This window comes from Cygnus atratus, chromosome 13, assembly GCF_013377495.2.
Source record: "Cygnus atratus isolate AKBS03 ecotype Queensland, Australia chromosome 13, CAtr_DNAZoo_HiC_assembly, whole genome shotgun sequence".
NCBI lineage: Eukaryota > Metazoa > Chordata > Aves > Anseriformes > Anatidae > Cygnus > Cygnus atratus.
Genome location: NC_066374.1, coordinates 3795514 through 3814399, shown reverse-complemented (window position 1 = coordinate 3814399; position 18886 = coordinate 3795514). Strand labels below are relative to the sequence as shown.

The 18886-nt window shown below is 41.3% G+C and overlaps 2 protein-coding genes and 1 non-coding gene across 3 annotated transcripts in view; 2 read left to right on the top strand and 1 right to left on the bottom strand.

Moving 5' to 3' along the window:
* Positions 1 to 104: 104 nt before the first annotated feature.
* Positions 105 to 216, bottom strand: TRNAL-CAA (transfer RNA leucine (anticodon CAA)). Its single transcript has 2 exons — positions 179 to 216; positions 105 to 150 (listed from the first exon to the last, which is right to left on the bottom strand). It is a non-coding gene; the product is annotated as a tRNA-Leu (tRNA).
* Positions 217 to 452: 236 nt separating this feature from the next.
* On the top strand, positions 453 to 2691 carry LOC118245534 (cytochrome c oxidase subunit 7B, mitochondrial). The gene is made up of 3 exons (XM_035541817.2): positions 453 to 597; positions 1811 to 1935; positions 2500 to 2691. Exons 1-3 carry the CDS (start codon positions 561 to 563, stop codon positions 2572 to 2574), a joined length of 237 nt encoding a protein of 78 aa, XP_035397710.1. The 5' UTR covers positions 453 to 560; the 3' UTR covers positions 2575 to 2691.
* A 223-nt stretch (positions 2692 to 2914) lies between these two features.
* Positions 2915 to 18886, top strand: part of ATP7A (ATPase copper transporting alpha) — a 28936-nt gene continuing 12964 nt past the window's right edge. Inside the window, exons 1-7 of the mRNA XM_035541818.2 lie at positions 2915 to 3040; positions 10463 to 10599; positions 13658 to 14147; positions 14832 to 15572; positions 16753 to 16959; positions 18011 to 18174; positions 18548 to 18709. Coding sequence (XP_035397711.1) covers positions 10492 to 10599; positions 13658 to 14147; positions 14832 to 15572; positions 16753 to 16959; positions 18011 to 18174; positions 18548 to 18709 — 1872 coding nt within the window. The 5' untranslated portion in view covers positions 2915 to 3040; positions 10463 to 10491. The remainder of the gene's footprint in view (positions 3041 to 10462; positions 10600 to 13657; positions 14148 to 14831; positions 15573 to 16752; positions 16960 to 18010; positions 18175 to 18547; positions 18710 to 18886) is intronic.

The window sequence follows — 18886 nt, the reverse complement described above, 5'->3', positions numbered from 1 at the left end:
TTTTTTTTTTTTTTTTCCCGCTAAAAACCTTCCCCCTTAGCTTTTTAGGTCTTCCAGGGATTTAAATTTGTGGAGTTAGACCGAAAAAAAAAATTAAAAAGTGGTGTCAGAAGTGGGATTCGAACCCACGCCTCCATACGGAGACCAGAATACCCAGCGTCGCGGGAAGGCGGGATGCCTTGAGTCTGGCGCCTTAGACCACTCGGCCATCCTGACACTGCGACAACCCGCGCCGCGCCGAGCCACTTAGTCCTTTCGTCACGGCTGCGCCTGCTCACTACCAATGCTGTTTCCTCTGTCTTTTCTTGAAAAAGCGTTTCTGAATCCGTGCAGCGGAGAAAAAGAACCTCTGTCGTGGCTACAGCGCTCTCAGCGCTGCGGCTCCGTGACAGCCAGGAGGAACTTTTCCTCCGCCTCCCCATGCCACACGGGGAGAACTACATTACCCAGCGTGCTCCGCTCGGCGGCGCTGCGCAGTAGCGGCACTTCCGGCGCGGCCATTTTGTTTTTCAGGGCTCACCAAGGGTAGCGGCGTCCAGCCGGCCGCGCTCCCCAGCACTATGTTCCCCGTGGCTAGGGCCGCTCTGAGCCTCGCCGGTAAGCAGGGGGCGGCTCTCTGGGGTGTAGCAGCGCTTGGGGACGGCCGGTTCCTCAGGGGTCTCTGTTGTTTCCTGCTGTCCCTGTCAGGGGTGGTCCTGAGCTGTCCCCGGGCTTGCTCTTCCCTGAGGGAAGGTTCCTGAGGGCAGGTGAGGGGCTACAGGCAGCTGTCAGCCCTTTGTCCTCTGCTGCTTTTATTTTGTTCCTTTCTTCCTCTCTTTTCTACCTCGCGGTTGTTTACTAGAGCTGACCTTGGGTTCCCTTTCTCGCTGTTTTTCCTCCTTAATAATAACTAAAGGCACATAAAGGTCTTGTAATCTGCATAGTGAGGTAGCAAAGTACTGTCAGTGCTAAATGCTTAAACTCAAGGGCTAAGTAACCTCTTCAGTGGTGGAATCACTAGTGTTACACCCAGTCCCCTTAAATGTGGGCCTGGTTCATCAGTATGTATGATGTGCTCAGTCCAAACAAATGTGCTTAGGTGTGTTTCTCTATGTTTAAGATTCTTTTGTCAGTTAAAAAAAAAAAAAAAACTTGTGCTTGTGTGGGCTCACTTCTTTTAACCTGGTGGTTTGATGCTTAAGTCTGTCTTCTCCTAAATAGGAGTGCCTTTTATATTGTACACTTACATCCACCCGTCCTGTCACATGGAGAGATTCTCTTGTATTTAATCCTCTGTTATTTACATCACGCAAAGGCCCCCAGGTATTTCTACTTCCTTCTCCACCTCCCTTCAAAAATCTTAAAGAGAATGAGAAAGGTGTTACCATTTCTGACACTTCGTTTGATGGTGGGATTCATCCTGAAAATGCTTATATGAGGTACATGTACTAAAAATATAAACATAAATCTCAAACATATATACTGGAAATAAACGTCTAAGTACTAAAATTATGCCCTTAAAGAAATAGTCAAAACTGTAGTTGAACTTCTGCATTGAGGGTCTAGAGAAAACGTAAACGAAAAAGCTAACTTAAAGGATTTATTACCAGAAGCAGACTTCAGGAATACCTTTCTAGAGAGAAACTGGGAGAGCTGAAATGAAATGCAAGAGTTTCTGTACATCCCATACGTTACAATCATTGCAAAGCTCTAAAGATTATTTTATTTCCTTGGTTTTTTTTTGCCTTTCTGTTGGTGGGAGACAATGATTGTGAATGGTTTGTATGCATATTTTAGTTGACGCATGTATTTTTAATTTAATTTTCCTTAGCTCGCCGTGTTCAGCATACTGCAGTAAGGCAAGCTCATCACAAACATGAGCCAAACTTCCATGACAAGTATGGAAACCTGGTACTGCTTGGTGGAGCTGCAGTTTTTGCTACTGTCTGGGGTTATGTAAGTCTTTTTTTCACCATAGGGTTGTGATGTAGCTGTAAACTTGCAAGCTATTTTCAGAAGTGCTTACTTGTTACAAATATCATAAGTGATCAGAATTTTGGAGGTTTTTTTTTTGAGTGAGTAGTAATGTGATGTGAAAGTTTTACTATTTCATCTTTTGATTTTGAATTCTTACACAAATTTCAATATCACGCAATTCAATGATCTTTCGAATGTAGTAGAAACAAGTGTTTGTTACGTTGGTTGTCTAAGCTATTCAGGCAGAATTTTTAGCAGAACTTGTAGGTTATGGTGAAAGTACAGTATGGATTATGTGCAAGAAATCCATTTTAGTGATGCGGTTTGACATCCCGGATTCTTGGTTACATAGCTAGATATTTTGAAATAGGAAACTGAACTATTTAAGTAATGCTCAATATAAATATATTCCACTTGCTTTACTGAAAGGTGAATGAGGTGTTCTGATACAAGAAACCTAAATGGAAAACAACAGAAATAGCCCTGTATCAGAACGTTTCTTTGCTTTCAGAGTTAATAGTCTGGATTTTCGTCCTCCTGCAGGTGTTTACACAAGCTGGAATCGAGTGGGGCTTGTCGCCTGTTGGCAGAATCACTCCAAAAGAATGGAGGGAGTGACAGCCCCTGCTCGTAACGAACCGGTCCGAGCTTTCACTGAAATCCTGACGGCATTTGTTCCCCGAGTACCACCTGTACCGTGGCATTCCTGCTCTAATAAACATACCTAGAAACCTGTGTGGCTCTCCGGGCTTCCCTTTGCGTTCGGTGTCGTTTTCCTGGAGTTTAAGCTACCGCTCAGCGGCCGTGAGGCGGCGCGGCGCAGACGTTACTTCCCCTCCTCACTCGCTTCACGCAGCGCGCGCTCAGCACCACAACCCCCCAAGCAGGAGGCAGGCACGTGACAGCGGCGCCTCTCCCGTCGCGTGACGCGGGTGGGAGGGGCGGGGCGGGGCGGAGCGCCAGGCGCGGCCCCGAGCGGGGACGGGCGGAGCGCGCCCGCACCTCAGGAGGCGGTGGGAGGGGGAGGGGCGGCTCCGCCGTTCTCCGTGAGGGCGCTGAGGCGGGAGGCGGCTGGCCCCGAACCGTGAGTAACCGCGTCCTCGGAGCCCCCGCGGCCTTCAGGATTTCTTCCCCGCTCCCTTTTTTCTCTATTTTTCCCTTTTCTAAGCGGAGGCGCGCAGCCGGGTGTTGTGCCTTGTCACGTCGGCGCTGTGTGCCCAGCGACGGTTTTTCCGCTGTTTTCCCCGTTTTTTGCCATTAAAAACGCTATGTAAATAGCCCAGGGGAGGGCAGAGCGTCGCCTGTGGCGCTTTGGAGTGAAATACCGCTGAGGTAAAGCGAGCGCAGCTTACCCACAGCCCCTCTGCGTTGCCTTCTGGAAGTGCCACCTAAATCCTGTCAGTGCAAGGCTGTAATGTTTGAAAATATTTCCTACAGCTGCTAAAGTGTACCTGACTGCTTGCTGCGTTGTGTCTGTGGGTGTAAATAGACCAATAAATACCGTACAAGTTAAGCGTGTGCATGAAGATGTGCTCTAAGCACCACCACTATTCAGTTAGAAGTTCAGAAATAGGTTGTATTTACCTCTGGAGAAAAGACATGGACCTTTCTTCATTCCCAGGTGGTGAGCAGGGAGCGTAAAAGCCAGCATAACGTGTCATTTACTGGTTTTATTCTTACTTTCGCTTGCACGGTGTGTTCCGCATTCTTCTTGCGTTTTTGAGACAGGAATGAGGAGCCTCAGCTGACCTCGTACAATGAGGGGGGCAAAATTATATTTTCTTCCTAATGCTTGTTACAATTCTTCCAGGGGAATTCGTATGTTCTCTGGAAATCTGCTCTGAAGAGTTAGTGGAAGGACAGGAAGAAGTGAAAGGATTTGCAAAGAGTTTGTCTCAAGTATTATAAAATTCTCGTTAGAACCTAATGGAATGTTTTTTAATTTATGCTCTGTTTGTCTTTTTTTCATCTGTCTTGTATAGAAAAAAAGTTCCTCAGGGCAATTTCCATAGTCTGCTGATGCAGCAGGAGTTGCTAAAGTCTTGAGCAGCACAAATTGCAACCTGCTTAGAGCCTCACGTCGCTGTCTGTGCGGGATGTTTATTACAGGCGTGCAGTTTCCCCTCTGATAAAGCATCGCATATATGGCCATACTTTCAAAAGTGACTATTTGCCTGTGAAAGTAGCAGAACCCCATTCTTGTCTATCAGACCATACCACCTGTAACCAGTATTTTCATAAGCTCGGCAGGGTCATAAACCTTTGTCTCTTTATGCTGTCCTTTGTTCTTTTTTTTCATGTTTTTGGAGACCTTTAGGGATGGGTACCTGTCTTCTGCTAAATGTAATTAGGAATCTTTCTTTTTGCTGTCAAAAAGAAAGCTATAAAGTAGGACTTAGCCATTTGGAAATTTAGTACAGTCCTAAGTTAAATTTAACAGATTCTGTTGCTGGCATTTGTTTGTCTTTACCTAGCTTTTGCTGACATCTTCCAGCAGCAGCTATAAATTCAAAATATGTATGGAAAACTTTGGTGAAAACTAAGGTTGTACACTTGGCGAAGCACACAGTATTTCTGTTATGTATCCGTACTGATCCTAGAAGAGACGTGAAGCATGCTTGTGGTGCATGGTGAGTGCAATGTTAGACTGAAATGCCTGGGTTAGCTCAGATACTAGAAGCTCTTAAGCATTTTTGGGGGTATAAGATGAGAGTCTGGGGTTTTACCAGTGCGGTAGCTGTACCACTTACCTTTTTTTTGGTAGCATGATGTTGTGACTGACAACTTTGACTTTACCTAGACTTACTGTGCTTCGAGATGCTTTACTTACAAAGACTGCTGTCAGCACGTCCAAGCAAATGATTCGTTGATGTGAATCCGAGTTTCTCAGTTGCCCTGTGTCTAATCACTGTTTAATTTTCCTTTCCCTTGGAAGAAGTTGTTATTAAAAATAGAAATTGTTTCTGTTGCCTCTTTCACTTAATAAAAACACTAAATGACTTTCTTGAAGAAAGTGGAATGCTTGGATTTTAACACAGGCAACCCCAGCATTAAGACTCAAATTGTCCCTGCAAGCGCTTAGGTCCATTTCCAAAGATCCTTTCGGTTTTAGCTATCCTTGTGCACCGCCTGTTCTGTCGCTGGGTGCTGCAGCTCCAGGGTAACGTACGGTGCTTGGTTCTGTGCTACTGCAGAGCCCGATTATTTCTAGGGCTCTGCTGCTTCATTGATGGTGTTAATACACGTGCAAGGAAGTACTATTGGTTTGTGTACTGCAAAACACAGGTGAAAGAGTACTGAAAGGATTAAAACAGCTAAAAGGGGAGTTTCTAAAGGTGTTAAGCTGTAAATAGTGCACTAGAGAATACAGTAAGCTGACAGATGCTTTCACAAAGTGTGTTCAAAGCCAAGGCTGAGATGAACTTCAGATGGTATTCCAGAAGAGCAGTAGTTGAAGCCTTGTGTTTTCTTGTGTTCTGAATATGTAGCTGTTAGACTAAGCGTGTGCAAAGGGGTCTTTGTGCTGCTTGTCTGCACTGCCAAATCCCTAACTGGTGGTCAAGATGCTCTACAGGTGGAGCAATGTCCTGGTCTAGAATACAGCTGTCACTTCTCTCTAAACCAGGGGTGATCTATGACTTAGCATCTCACCCCAAAAACGTGTCTGTGACTGTCACGACCGAAAGGGTTATCTGGCCTGTGGGTCTGCAGGGATCTCAGAAGCGGGCTTAGAGGATTTTGTGATGCAGAAAGGCACAGAAGGTTTATTTTCTCAAGGTTTCTGCTTATTACAGATTAGCACCAATCAGCACTAGCAAATACAATGATCAGTAAGGTGAATATATGGACAGATAATAAGCAATTACAGATATTACCAGGATGCAAATAGATGTGTAGTAGATATTAAGAATATAAGACTAATTAATAGCAGCAGCAATTAGAGGTAGTAGAAAGGCAATTAGGGGTAGTAAAAGTTCAGCGATATAATACCTACAAATACAGATTGGCTTTGTAGGTTCAACTAGCTTACCAGTTCTGTGACAATGAATACGCTTAGGGATTACAAAATTAACAACACTATACCGATGACAGATTATGTACATATGTTTTGTAAGACTCCTGGTACCAAGAGCATCAAACCAGTCCCAGAAGTGTGTGTGTGTGTGTGGGGGGGGGGGGGGTATAAAACTGACTTCAAAAAGGAGTAATTAAGAAAAATGATAACAGAAGAGATGGTCCACAAGGAGTGGGAGCAAACAAATACTGGATGGAGTCCCGCATGGAAGTTGATCTGTGCCACAGAGCTGGGATCAGCCAGGGGTCCCCAGCGAAGGTGCAAGTTGTACAGGACGTCCTCTAGGAGAGACAAGTTTGTGCAGTATGGAGAGGTCTTGGGGAGAGAGAGGCGCTGTTTTGGGTAGAAAGCAAGTCATTTTTACATTGCGGGGATGTAGGAGGTCATAGGCCACCTCCTAGAGCAGCCAATAGATGCTGCTAACTTTTTTGTTGGTTTTGCCCTCATCGATGGTTCCTTGGGGATGCCGTCTGCCTTGCTGTCGGGTAGTTATGAGGATCTTCAATATCAGCATATAAGATAGATATAGTCACCTAGAAGGCTTTTTAGAAAGCTTTTGATTTGTTGGTTGTTTCAGCTACGAGCTACCAGAACCATAATTGTCCCTTCTACGTTGAATTTCTTTTGAGTGAGTGTGTGTGTGTGTATGTATATATATACAGATATATATACATACACACACACAGTAGCAAGAGTAAGGAAATGGGAAGTTCTGTGTTCACCGTACTGCTGTAGCTCACACAGAGTGCTGCATGCTGTCACGAGATCGTTTGACTTCTGCATCCATTTTCTTGTTGACTTGGTAAATATTAACGCATTTGAGAAGGAGGTTTATATTGTCAATATTTATGTTGCTTGTCTGCAGATAGCCATAACTTAATGGCGTAGCAAAGTTTTCAGGCTGTTTAGTTGTGAATTTATCTTGAGTTAATGTTGTCAGAAGGAGGGAATCGTGACAAAAATACTTCTTTTAAGTTTCAGCCAAAGTATTTCTACAGGAAGCACTCAAAGGGGAGATAGAATATTAGAAATGAATATAACCAAGTGGAATACTAGCACATGGAAGAATGTGTTAGCTTGTCAATTTAACTTGTTATTGTCCTGGGGATTTTTGTACTTGCAACAAAGCAAATCAAAATCCCTGTTTGTCTGATATGCCTTTTTTTCCCCCCAGTAGAGAGCTTACGCATATGTCTTGTAGCTCCAGTAGTGTTTCTTAATGAAAAGCTGGAGAACAAAAAGAAGAGAGGGAGTTTGATCCAGTAGATAAATTCTGTGACGGAAGTTTTGGATTCAGTCCTAGCACTTTGGGGTCTTGAGGGGGGAAAAATGATTTTCCTCTTAAGCCTTTAAGCCTTGTGCGTGTTTGAGTCACGGTTCCCTCCAGGAGAGGGTTTTCTCTGCCATGTTTATGCAGTGCTTAATGCCATGAGGCCCTGATCATTGGTCCTGGGAGAGCAGACTTAAAAAAGCCCAACCAAACACGCAGAAAACCCTCCCTGGGGCAGTGAAGGGAATGAAGCTCGGTTGGTTTTGATTTATTATTTAAATTCAAACGCAAGCAGATTGTGTTTTATTTTAGAGGAAAGATTGTGTCTATACAAAACATGCATATGAAATTTTATTGACTTAGTAGGATTTTAACATGCTTTATGGGCCTAACATGCTTATTCAGGTCCTGAATTACCACAATCAAATTATTTTCTTTCACTTCCATAAATACCATCCATCATATTTGAAGTCATGTTTCAAAATTTATTTGGTTAGATGAGGCCAGGGAGGCAGAAGGACTCTTTATTTCCCTTTCCACTTGCTGTCTTTTCAACGAGAAAACATGAGGCTGTGTAAAAACTGATGGAACTGACTGTATGTAACATGTCACATCTGTGGCAGATGATAGACTGGGGTGTCTCAGTTCTCTGGTTGCTGTGCTCACAGAACACCCTGCAAGTCAAGTACTTCTGGACACTTTACCTGTACTTTAGCCTTTTGGGAAGATTCATTACTGCCTGGAATTACAATTACGCCCTTGTTTGCACTGTGGACTGAACCTTCCTTGTGGAAGAGCTGAAGTGTCAGTGAGGGCCATGTGATGAAATGAAAGCACGTCTTTTAGTTAGCTTTACAGTCTTTTTAAAAAATATCTTGTGTCTCAGAGTATGCAGATGAGCCTGAGAAAGGGCTGGTCACTTGAAGCTCTTAAACCACACTGCTCTCCCGATTCCCAGCTCCCTTGTGTGCTGTGTGACCCTGCTGCATTTCTGTAGGTGTGTAAATAATTATGGATAAATATTCCTGTGTTGCTAAGAATCCAGCTCCGGTAAGTTAGGTGAGAAGTGAGATCTGTACCACCTCCTTGGGTAGGGATATCCCATTAGTGCTTTTCGTAGCATGAGTTACTGCTTTCTGCTGACTATGACATGATGGGATGCCTCTAATGCAGTAACTTGCTGTCGCTGTTTTACCTTCTGAGGCAGCAGAACCCGCTTAGCACCATCAGTGCAAGTGTTAATATGATGCTTTGGACCCATTTTAGCATTAATCAAGTCTCTCGTTGCCTGAGAGCTCTCTGGGTGCTCTTGGCAGCAGGACCACCGTGTGTGGAGCGTGTCCCCTGCGCTCCACGCGTGTGTCCGGAGGCAGGGCTGCAGTGGGAAGCAGCTTTGGGACGCTCATCCCCAGCTGGCCCCGGTCTCCAGTTCCACGTGCAGCCCTTGTGCTTCCCGGCTTCCCCGTGCTGTGGCTGGAAGGGTGGAGTGTTAGTGTTGTAGGATGTGTCCAGAGCAGGTACTTCAATTATAAAGCAGCTCACCGAGGTGCGCAGAGTCCTGTGACTGCGAGGTTTTCTTTGTGCTTGCCAAACATTCCTGCCTGCTAGCTGCTCTTACCAGGTTGGACGTGGTGCTAAGGGACATGGTCTAGTGGGTGATGGTGGTGGTAAGGGGATGGTTGGACCAGATGATCTTGGAGGGCTTTTTCAACCTTAATGATTCTCTGATTAATGTACGCTAATTCCTATTTTCTCGTGCTTTACTGTATAGTTCTTGAGCAAAGCTCCTGTTGCCCAACAGGACATGAGGGGTCATACTGGAGTTCAGGTCCCTTACCTGGTCGTTTGAGAGTTTTAGGGGATGCATTAGGGGGAAAAAATCAAGTGCTCAGACTATCTTTTACAATGTTTACATAATTAATTTTTTTTATGACCTAGTAATTATGGTTAAGTTTTCCCACGTGGTGGCTGACAATTTTGCAATGTGTTCCTGGCACTTTGCGTAGAATGCATTTAAAGAAAAAAAGAAACAAACATATTTCACCTGTTGGAAAATTCGCTGTAATTCAGAGGGTTGTGCTGTCTTCTTGATAAAGCTTCAGCATTTAGTTTTTGAGGTTTTAAGCATCAGTGAGGTCAACCTGGTTCTACAATGAAACATTGCAGTATTCATGTATGGTTTTCTAGTGTCTTAGAGCAAAACCAGAAACTTTCAGACCTTCTGTAGCAGGGAGCAGTCGTGAAATGCCACCAGGGAGAGAGCAAATTAATTTTATTAAATGCTGCTCGTACTTAGGGTAATCTAGTTTCCCAGACAAGTCCGCAGGGTAATAAACCAGTTAAGTGCGTGTTCAACTTTGGCTGTTAGGTTAGTCATCAGAATTTGGTATTGCTTTCACTGCAGCCAAACACTAAGCAGCTGACTGATTATTTTCCTAGTCATAAACCTCCCATGCAATGGAAAAAATAATGCAAATTTTCAAAGATGGAAAAAATCTTAATCTCTTCTTTGTCCTCCTTCCTTCTCTGTTACTTAATTTATGCATTGGACAAACAAACTCATTTGCAGCAGCCATTATTTCTGCAGATTAATTTCATTTAGATTTAGTCATTTTTCTGTGCTTGTTTTTACAAGATAGAATAAGCATGATAATCTGCAGAGGAGCAGAAATTAGACTTTCCTGAATGAGATTTGGAAAAAGTTGGATTTACTCCCTAGGACCAATTCCAGCATTCCTTGTTCTCACTAGCACAGGGTGATAACGAAGAGATACAGATGTGGACAAACACAGCAGGCGTCTGTCACTGTGCTTTCCGTGCCCTCCTCGATCGTTCTGACGTTCCAAGGGCTGGTGTCTCCTCCTTGGTTGCTTCTCCCAGCAGTTGGGTCACACACCACTGAGTCACAGCTTGCTGCATGTGATTAAAGGATCTTGATTGTAATACAAAGTGAATTATGAATAATCTTCTCTTTGAGGATATACAGGAGCAAGTAGCTAAGTGCCTCCTTCCTGTTCAGTTGTGCTCAGCATCAGATTTTGATCAGGTTTTGGTATCTACTAGAGTACATCATCTGTTAAATTCCTGCATATTGTTTTGATTTTTATCTTTGAAATTATTTGAAGGGGGAAAAAAAGTCCTAATTCTTTTTTGGCCAACAGAAATGAGAAGGCTTGAGTAGAATTTCACAATGGAGGCAAGATCCATAGTCATCGGCGTGGAGGGAATGACGTGCCATTCCTGCGTTCAGGCCATTGAACAGCACGTCGGGAAGAGGAATGGTGTCCATAACATTAAAGTAAGTAGCACTTCCCGCTTGTTTTAAAGTATTGTTCTTGTATGAGAAGCCATGGTAAAGTGTGTACCAAGGGGGGAAAGTATGTGGGAATACTATATCCTGTACATTTCATGGGAAAGTGATCTTTGAGGTGTTTTACTGTATTTCTAGTACAAGCAAGAGAAAAACAAGTGCTTACTGTACTGCAGTGGGAGCTGAGTTGTCACCTGTTACTCCTTAAGTCACTTTCTGCCTCAGTTCAATACTATGAATTTCCATGCTTGATTCAGTGTTATGAAGTAATGAGAAAAGTAAAATAAAAATAAAATAATAACAATCAGGGCAGGATTATCTTAAATAAGATCAAGCGAATGCCCTAGAATTTACACTCATTTTAAAAAAACAAGTTGTATTTGCCCCTTAAATTCAATAAGTATCAGTATTTTGCTGTCAAACCTCCAGGCCTTTTCTTTTATGCTGACAGTGTACACAAGGCACTTGCACAGGTTCAAAGGCCTGAGGTGTCCAATTCATGATGAGTTGGTTGGCCACCATGAAGAATGCTGCTGTTTTGTGGTAGTATTGGAATAAAGGTAGCTGGTGGTCCAGGGCTATCCCCTTCAGGCATGAGAAGTTCCCTTCCTTTTGTGTTGTCCATTGAAGGAATGAGAGAGCAGCAGAGCCATAGTCTTGAACTTTTGACAGAGCTACTTGTTTTGCCCTTAATTCAGATTTCCTTTATCTGAGTTGATTTTAACCTCTTTTTTTTTTTAATGCTCTCTTGATGCAGAGGAGATATCAATGTCATTAATCTTTTTTTCTATCATGAGCAAAATGGTGGATTTTAGAATATTCCAGGGTGAGCCAACTGGTCCTAAAAAATACATCAGTCTATGGCAGTTTTCATAATGAAAACAATATATAATCTGGGAGATTCCTTTTAGTCTTATGACCTAATTTGTGTAAGAAGGAGTAGTCCTAACAATTATGGCTGCAGAAAATTGCCACGCTTAATTACTGGGTATATAGATTGTGAAATCCTGCTGTATCATTCTGTAGTAGTTGATTTTTACTCTACAGAAAATAATATTTTCCTGGTCTCTTCAGAAGTTGTTTCCATTTTAGTAGACATATCAGAGATGAAATCTGTGCTTCCCAGAATCAGGTACACTATCTTATTTGGGGGGCATGTGATCGTTGCCTGGAGCTCACTTCAGAGGGCTCATTGTGGTTACACATTCTGCACAAAGACAAAGGTACACCACTTAGTACAGTTTCCTTTGCATGAAGTAGGAATTCTTGTATGCTCACAGAAACTCTGGTGAACGACAGCAGTATTGACATGTTGTTTTTCATCTTCAAGTTTAATGGAGCTTTAATAAGACGTGGGGCTGTTCTCTGACACCAGACCCTTGGATCACTGAACGGGCTCTTAGAAACAGGGATTCCACTGTAACGACTTCTGTCCTATGGGAATGTCACACAAATCTCTAGGTATTGGCAAACAGGAGGTGAAACAAAGATTAAAATTGGCTTGTGAAGTAATACCCTCAAATAACCAGGCTTCAGAAGTCTTCTTTCCTTCCTTCCCAAAATTATTCTAGCAAAAGATGTAATTTCTACAACCTTGCATTTTTGTTTCAGCTGATTTCTGAAGATATGCAGATATGACTTGAGACAGTAAGAGGAGAGACTCTTAATTTAACATGTAGAAGTACATCTCATAGTGCTTTTTACATAAGGAGTGAAACAGTTTTGTAAATATAAAACCCTCAATAGTTTCTTTTTATGTTCTAAGGTAAATAACATCCCAAAACTGAATACTATTTCTAAAACTGCTCTTGACAAGAAAATACGTTAGAATATCTTAGTCTGAGTAAAATAGCACAATAATACATTTCAAGAGATTATATTAGTAATTTTTTTTTTTGCATTGCAGCATCAGAACTTCAACTTAGGGTTTTGTTTAGTTATTATGAATTAGGTCAGCAGGAGAGATGAATGTTGGATGGCCAATACAGACAAACAGCTGCATTTAGGTTATTTTGCTGCCAACGGTAATGAAACCAGTAAATGTCCATGTTCCTAATTCTGCTGAGGCCCATAATTGGGATAAAAATGAAGAAAGGTGGTTCTTAAAGTCATTTAACTGGTGTAATTTAATCACAGCTGTGGTCTTTAGGTTGTAGTTTTGCCCAAAGTAAAGATAAAATTGAATGATAATGTGTAGGGCCTCTGGCAGGCATTGTCTTTTGCTTTTGGAAACTGCAGTAATTGTGTTTGATGTATCATCAGTTGGGAGCAAATTGAATTGAGGATATTTGTACCATCAAATGTGAAAGGTTAGTACTAAATCAGGAAGTCTCTGGGTCACGAAAACGTACAGAGAGGAAAAACAGCTTTCATTGATGTTTGTCATGTATCTAATTTCAAAACTGAATCTTGCTCTGCTCAGTCTGCTGCGCTTTATTCCTCATAGCAAGGTAATAGCCTGTGCCTAAGACGCCAAGAATTATTGGACTCCTTTCACTGCTACTTAAATATGTGGGATTTTTCAAAGAGTGTTTTCCATCCTTGCAGCCTAAGGGTAATTACTTCTAACTGCGAAATTGTACAAATGATTAGATTTTTTTTTTCTGTGGGCTCTTTTGCTTTTGATTGAATTACACTGACTAACTCAATTCAAGAGAGTTTGGCTCTGGAAGGTTCTTTTTTTTTTTTTTCTTTCCCATAAAATGCATTGATGCTGTCTGGATATCATAAGTTTAAAAAAAAAAAAAGACCAGACAGACTCTTTGTAAAGGATTCTGAAACTTTTTTGGGGAAAAACAATTCTGTGTTTTGTCTAGCCATGTTGTTTCACAGATGAGAAGAAGTTACTGTATGGTGGCCATTGGTATGGCCTTACTCTTCAAGGTAAGTAGTCATGGATAAAATGCTACAAACAATACTGGAAAAGTATTCCTAATGTCTGCAAATAAAAGCTATTCATAATCCCATGCAGGGTTTTACTTCCTACGTCTTAATATTGCAGTTTGCTAAATTGGTTTGTTCTTTTTTTTTTTTTTTCCCTTGCAAGGTATCTCTAGAGGATAAAAATGCCGTCATTATTTATGACACAAAGCTACAGACTCCAGCAACACTACAGGAAGCAATATGTGACATGGGGTTTGATGCTACATCAGCTGGTTCAGACCCACAACCTGTTTTACCTGACACTATTTTTCTTACTATTCCTGCTCAGTCAGCTCTAACATCTAAAGAGATTCGTAGTACACTACTGAAGAACAAAGGTATCCTGGATGTTAAAATGTCCTCTGATCAAAAATCTGCAGTGGTGACTTTCCTTTCTTCCATTATAAATGGCAAGCAGATTATCCAGATGGTCCCAGGAGTAGACTTAAATATTTCAGCACCAGAAGTGACTCCAGGAACATGTGAAGATTCCAGCTGGTCTCAAGCAAGTAGCGTTTTGTTGCGCGTGAAAGTGGAGGGGATGACCTGTCATTCCTGCACCAGCACTATTGAGGGGAAGGTTGGCAAATTGCAAGGAATTCAGCGGATTAAAGGTAAAAACTTACATAGTTCCTCTCATGGCAATGTGGAGGTGCTTTGGATTTATATTAGTTTAATACAACAGTTACTCTTTGTGGTACCTGATATGTAGCTAAATGTTTAATTTGGGCTAGCAGTGAAGAAGGAGGCTCAAACTGTGGTGAGGCTCGTGCTGTTACATGTGTGACAGCATTCGGTGATTGCTTTTTTTTTTTTTTTTGTATTTTGGTAGGGAGGTTAGAGTAGTAGAGTTTCATAACTTCATTTTTCAGTTTTAGAAATCTCTAATACCAGGTGTCTCTTTGTATTGTAATTAATGTTAGTTTATACTTTCTTTTCAATTAAAAATTAATATTGTTATATATGTGATTGTATCCAAAAGGAAAGATGCAATAGGCCCTGGATAAAAGGATGTATTTAGTAAGAAACAGTAATGTCATTTGTGAAAGTCCTGGGAAAAGAGCAAAAACTGAGAAAAAAGGTATTTGAGAACTGTTGTATTGTCTAGACAATAAATGGTTGCACTAAATTGCACTGAGATTTTCCCAAGCCACTTAAACCTCCGTTACATTGCAGTTAAGTTTCTGAGCGTTTGCAGCATTCTTGGAAGTCTTTGACAAGATCTGTTGCTCTTAGGGCAACATGCTTGTTATACTTAGGGCAGTAATGCACGCTTATTTTTGCTGTTTAATTTTCAGTGTCCTTGGACAATCAGGAAGCTGTTGTCGTGTATCAGCCTCATCTAATTACAGCAGAAGAGATAAAATGTCAAATTGAAGCTGTGGGCTTCACAGCATCTTTCAAAAAGCAGCCTAGGCCCCTCAAACTCAGTGCTATTGACCTGGAAAGGTTGAAGAATACTCAGACCAAAGGCTCTGAGACAACATCACTGAAAGAAAACTCCAAGAATGTGAATGATACGAAGACTGTTGTCTTCAAAATTGATGGCATGCACTGCAACTCGTGTGTCTTCAATATTCAAAGTACCATATCAGCGCTCCCGTCAGTAACAAATATAGTTGTTTCATTAGAGAAGAAATCTGCCATTGTAAGCTATAACCCAAACTTAATTAGCGTAGAGGTACTGAGAAAAGCCGTAGAGGCAGTGTCTCCAGAGACGTTTAAAGTCAGCCTTCCTGACCAATATGAACATGCAGCGCTTCTCTCTGCACTGGCATCTCCACTGAAGTCTCCTCATACAGCTTTGAAGGATGCTACCCAGCCGCTTACTCAAGTTGTTGTGATAAATATTGAGGGAATGACTTGTAATTCTTGCGTGCAGTCTATTGAGGGAGTCATATCCCAAAAGGCAGGTGTAAAATCTATTAATGTCTCTCTGGCAAATAGTAATGGGACTATAGAATATGACCCTCTACAAACAAGCCCAGAAGACTTGAGATCCTCAATAGAGGATATGGGATTTGATGCATCTTTATCAGGTAAAACTTTTAAGCTTAAAAAGATTATGCAATTCTGTTTGAGATTTGGTACCACCCAAGATGAGATTTATCAGTTTACACATTATACTTCCTGCATGTCAAGAGAAGCTTTATATTTTCACTGTCAATGAGATAGTTAAGTAAATCTGTAGCACTTCCTTTAAGACGTTAGATTAATTAAAAAGTACTGAGATATCTGGAAATACAAATACATCCAGTAAGTATTGATATTCAAATGGTGCTTCAATTTGCCACTGTTTAATGTTTATGGAATGAATGTAGAAAGTAAATGGAGCTTTGATAGCTGCTAAGAATGATAATTCGCTGCTAAAGAAACTTCAGGGCAGCAATCTACTAGAGATTTAACTTGTGTGAAGTAACGGAGAGGTTGTTTAACCAGACTCAGGCATGGCTGAGGAGTGACAAGAATCTGTAGAGTGTGGATATCACCAAGGAAGTTAAAATTATGCTTACCATGATGTCTGGTACACTGAAAGTAATTGTGCAATGGGAACAGATGGCTAGATAGTGGTGTCCAGAATATTTACAGAGGACACAGATCAACATTAATGGAAAGAGGCTTCTCAAGGGAATGCGGAGGCTCCATTTCTTATTTGCTAAGATTAAATTTAATACAGCAGGTGAAATATTTTATGTCAATAACTGAAGCAGTGAAGTCAGGTGCTCATATTTAATCCCTTTTATACTGCTCCTGCCTAAACATAGCTTGTCCTGAATTGCTGGAAGAAGCAGCTATCTGTGGCTTGAGGTCCCTTCTCAAAAGTCAAAAACATTGAATTTGCTTGCAAAACATTCCTTTGTTTTGTACCCCAGGTAAAGTCAATAAATTTGCATGTAAAACTAAGGTTGCAAGGCAGAGGCTTAGCTTGCGACCTGCCAAAGAGGACAGAGGATGTACAACAGGACAGATGAATATAATGAGGAAAAGGAAAAGAAAAATTGTAACAAAACAATCAGATAGAAAGTTTATCAGAGGCCTAACCATTGTTGCTTCAGTAAGCAAAAGAAAGCAGACTTTTTCCTGGGCTCGAGAGCCTTAATAAGGCACGTACAATTACTGCTTCTTGGTCTGCAAATTTACAGCAACGTGTATTAATGCCAGGTCATAGCTCATTGCAGTGTCTATTCGTGGTGTCATGAATTTCAATCTCTTCCTCAGCAAAGACAGAACTCCCTGGGGGGATAACTCAACCCTCACCTGAAGAGCAGCTGGCATCTCACAGAACTGAGCCTACCTCCAAATTGTCACCAAACCATGCTGCTAAACAAGAGGCAAAGAGCGTATCCAAGTGCTATGTCCAAGTCACAGGAATGACATGTGCTTCATGTGTAGCCAACATTGAGAGGAATTTGAGAAGAGAAGATGGTAAGATATATGTCAGTGTAACCTGTTAAATTTCTGAGTTTTTCTTTTAGAGAATCCATCTAGCTTATGTGCACTGTTTTTAATTAGTGGGTTGTTAAGAGAAGTACTGTTGATGGTACTTCATGAGGGAGAACATAGTTGACTTACAGTTGGTTTGTAGGATGAAGAGAGAATGTAATTCTTGCTGCTTTGTTGGCATGCTGGCTGGAGACTGCCCTTGCAAAAGCAGGAGTTGAGGTTCTCTGAAGAGGTTATATAGAGATCAAATATGGATCCTCACGAAACTAAACTAAATCTCTTCAACTGGAGTGATTTACCCAGGTCTGCAACGTAAAGGCAGAAGTGTACACATCTGTATCAGAAACAGAGCTATTGGAGAATGACAGTATTAGTATGGATTAAAGAGATGTAAGGTAACTTTAGCTCCGCAAGTCAGGACAATGATGTCTATATTTCTGTCAGAGTGATGATTTTATTTGCAGGAACAAATAGTTGCATAACTATAATGAAGAGTTATTATTATAGACTGTGTTTAATTATTATAATGAAGATGGACATATTCCAAGTTAACTTGGAATTTTATTTCTTCATTCTAAAAGCTTTTTGTACTTTCCTTTTAACTCAGTGTACAGTAGGATTGCATATTGTTAGATCTACCCTTTCTGAAACATGTTCACTCAAGTTCTTAAAGAAAGGGTTTTTAGAAATTCTAGAATTAGATCAAAATAATATGCCAGAGTGTATTTTAGAAGTGGTTTTTGAAGTCAAAATGGTCATCTTTTCATACAAAGTAAATTGAATGTTTGTAATTAGACAGATGGTAAACGTGAATTGCATGTTTTTCTCCTGGAGTAATATATTAATTCTTCATGCTTGCACTCCCAAGCTTTTGTTACACTGCTTATACATCTTCCAAAAATGCTTGTTTTTGTTTGTATGTGCCTATAATGTGGTAGGTTTCTCAATTTCATTGCACTGCTATTGTGCTGTCACATTGTCATTAAGTGTTTTTCTGAAACATGAACTGCTATTTGTACATTTTGTTTTCTAGGAATACATTCAGTACTTGTTGCCCTAATGGCAGGAAAGGCAGAAGTGAGGTATAATCCTGCTGTCATACACCCTTCGGCTATTGCAGAGCTCATACGAGAACTGGGATTTGGAGCTACTGTGATGGAAAACTCTGGTGAAGGAGATGGAATTCTGGATCTTGTTGTAAGCTAGTAATTAAAAACAACCACCCCGTCTTTATTTTATCTATTGAACTTGCTTTCGGGGAATTATTCTGCATATGGCAGGATTTTCTGTGATTTTTTCTTTATTTTTTTTGGAGCAGAGTCTAGCTTAGTGTTCCAGCTCTCAGCATGAAGAGACAGCAGAGGTTCATCAGAGCTTAAAACGTTGTGTTCTGCGCCATACTTCCCCTGTAGGGCTTTCATCCTTCACAAGTGAGCTCCATCTCACTGCTTCAGACCCCAACAATAGGCAATAAGTAGTTCGGGATGGTCATAACAACACTTTCTTTTCCCATTTCGTATGATACATTAACCTTTGGTTTCGATAACCATAGGGAACCTTTATTTTACAGGTGAGAGGAATGGCATCTGCTTCTTGTGTGCACAAAATAGAATCTACCCTCATGAAGACTAATGGTGTTTTATACTGCTCAGTAGCTCTTGCAACCAACAAAGCACACATCAAATACGATCCTGAGATTATAGGTCCTCGAGATGTGATACAAGTGATAAAGGTAAGTTTCACAAAGGCAACAAGTCTAATAAAATATGCAGTGTCCTTTGAAGCATTACATACGCCACAGCAGAAGGGAAGAAGGCTATTAAAGGAAAAAAAATTGTCTCATCCATCATTATCTTGCTCTCAGGTTTCTGCAGATAATGTGTGTGTTCTGGCTGAAAAGCAATGATCT

Bases quoted from the DNA above. Each gene is read 5' to 3' on its own strand.
- LOC118245534 (XM_035541817.2), top strand. From the start codon at position 561: ATGTTCCCCGTGGCTAGGGCCGCTCTGAGCCTCGCCG. The intron at 598-1,810 runs GTAAGCAGGGGG...AATTTTCCTTAG, and splicing joins GGCCGCTCTGAGCCTCGCCG to CTCGCCGTGTTCAGCATACT. The intron at 1,936-2,499 runs GTAAGTCTTTTT...GTCCTCCTGCAG, and splicing joins TTGCTACTGTCTGGGGTTAT to GTGTTTACACAAGCTGGAAT.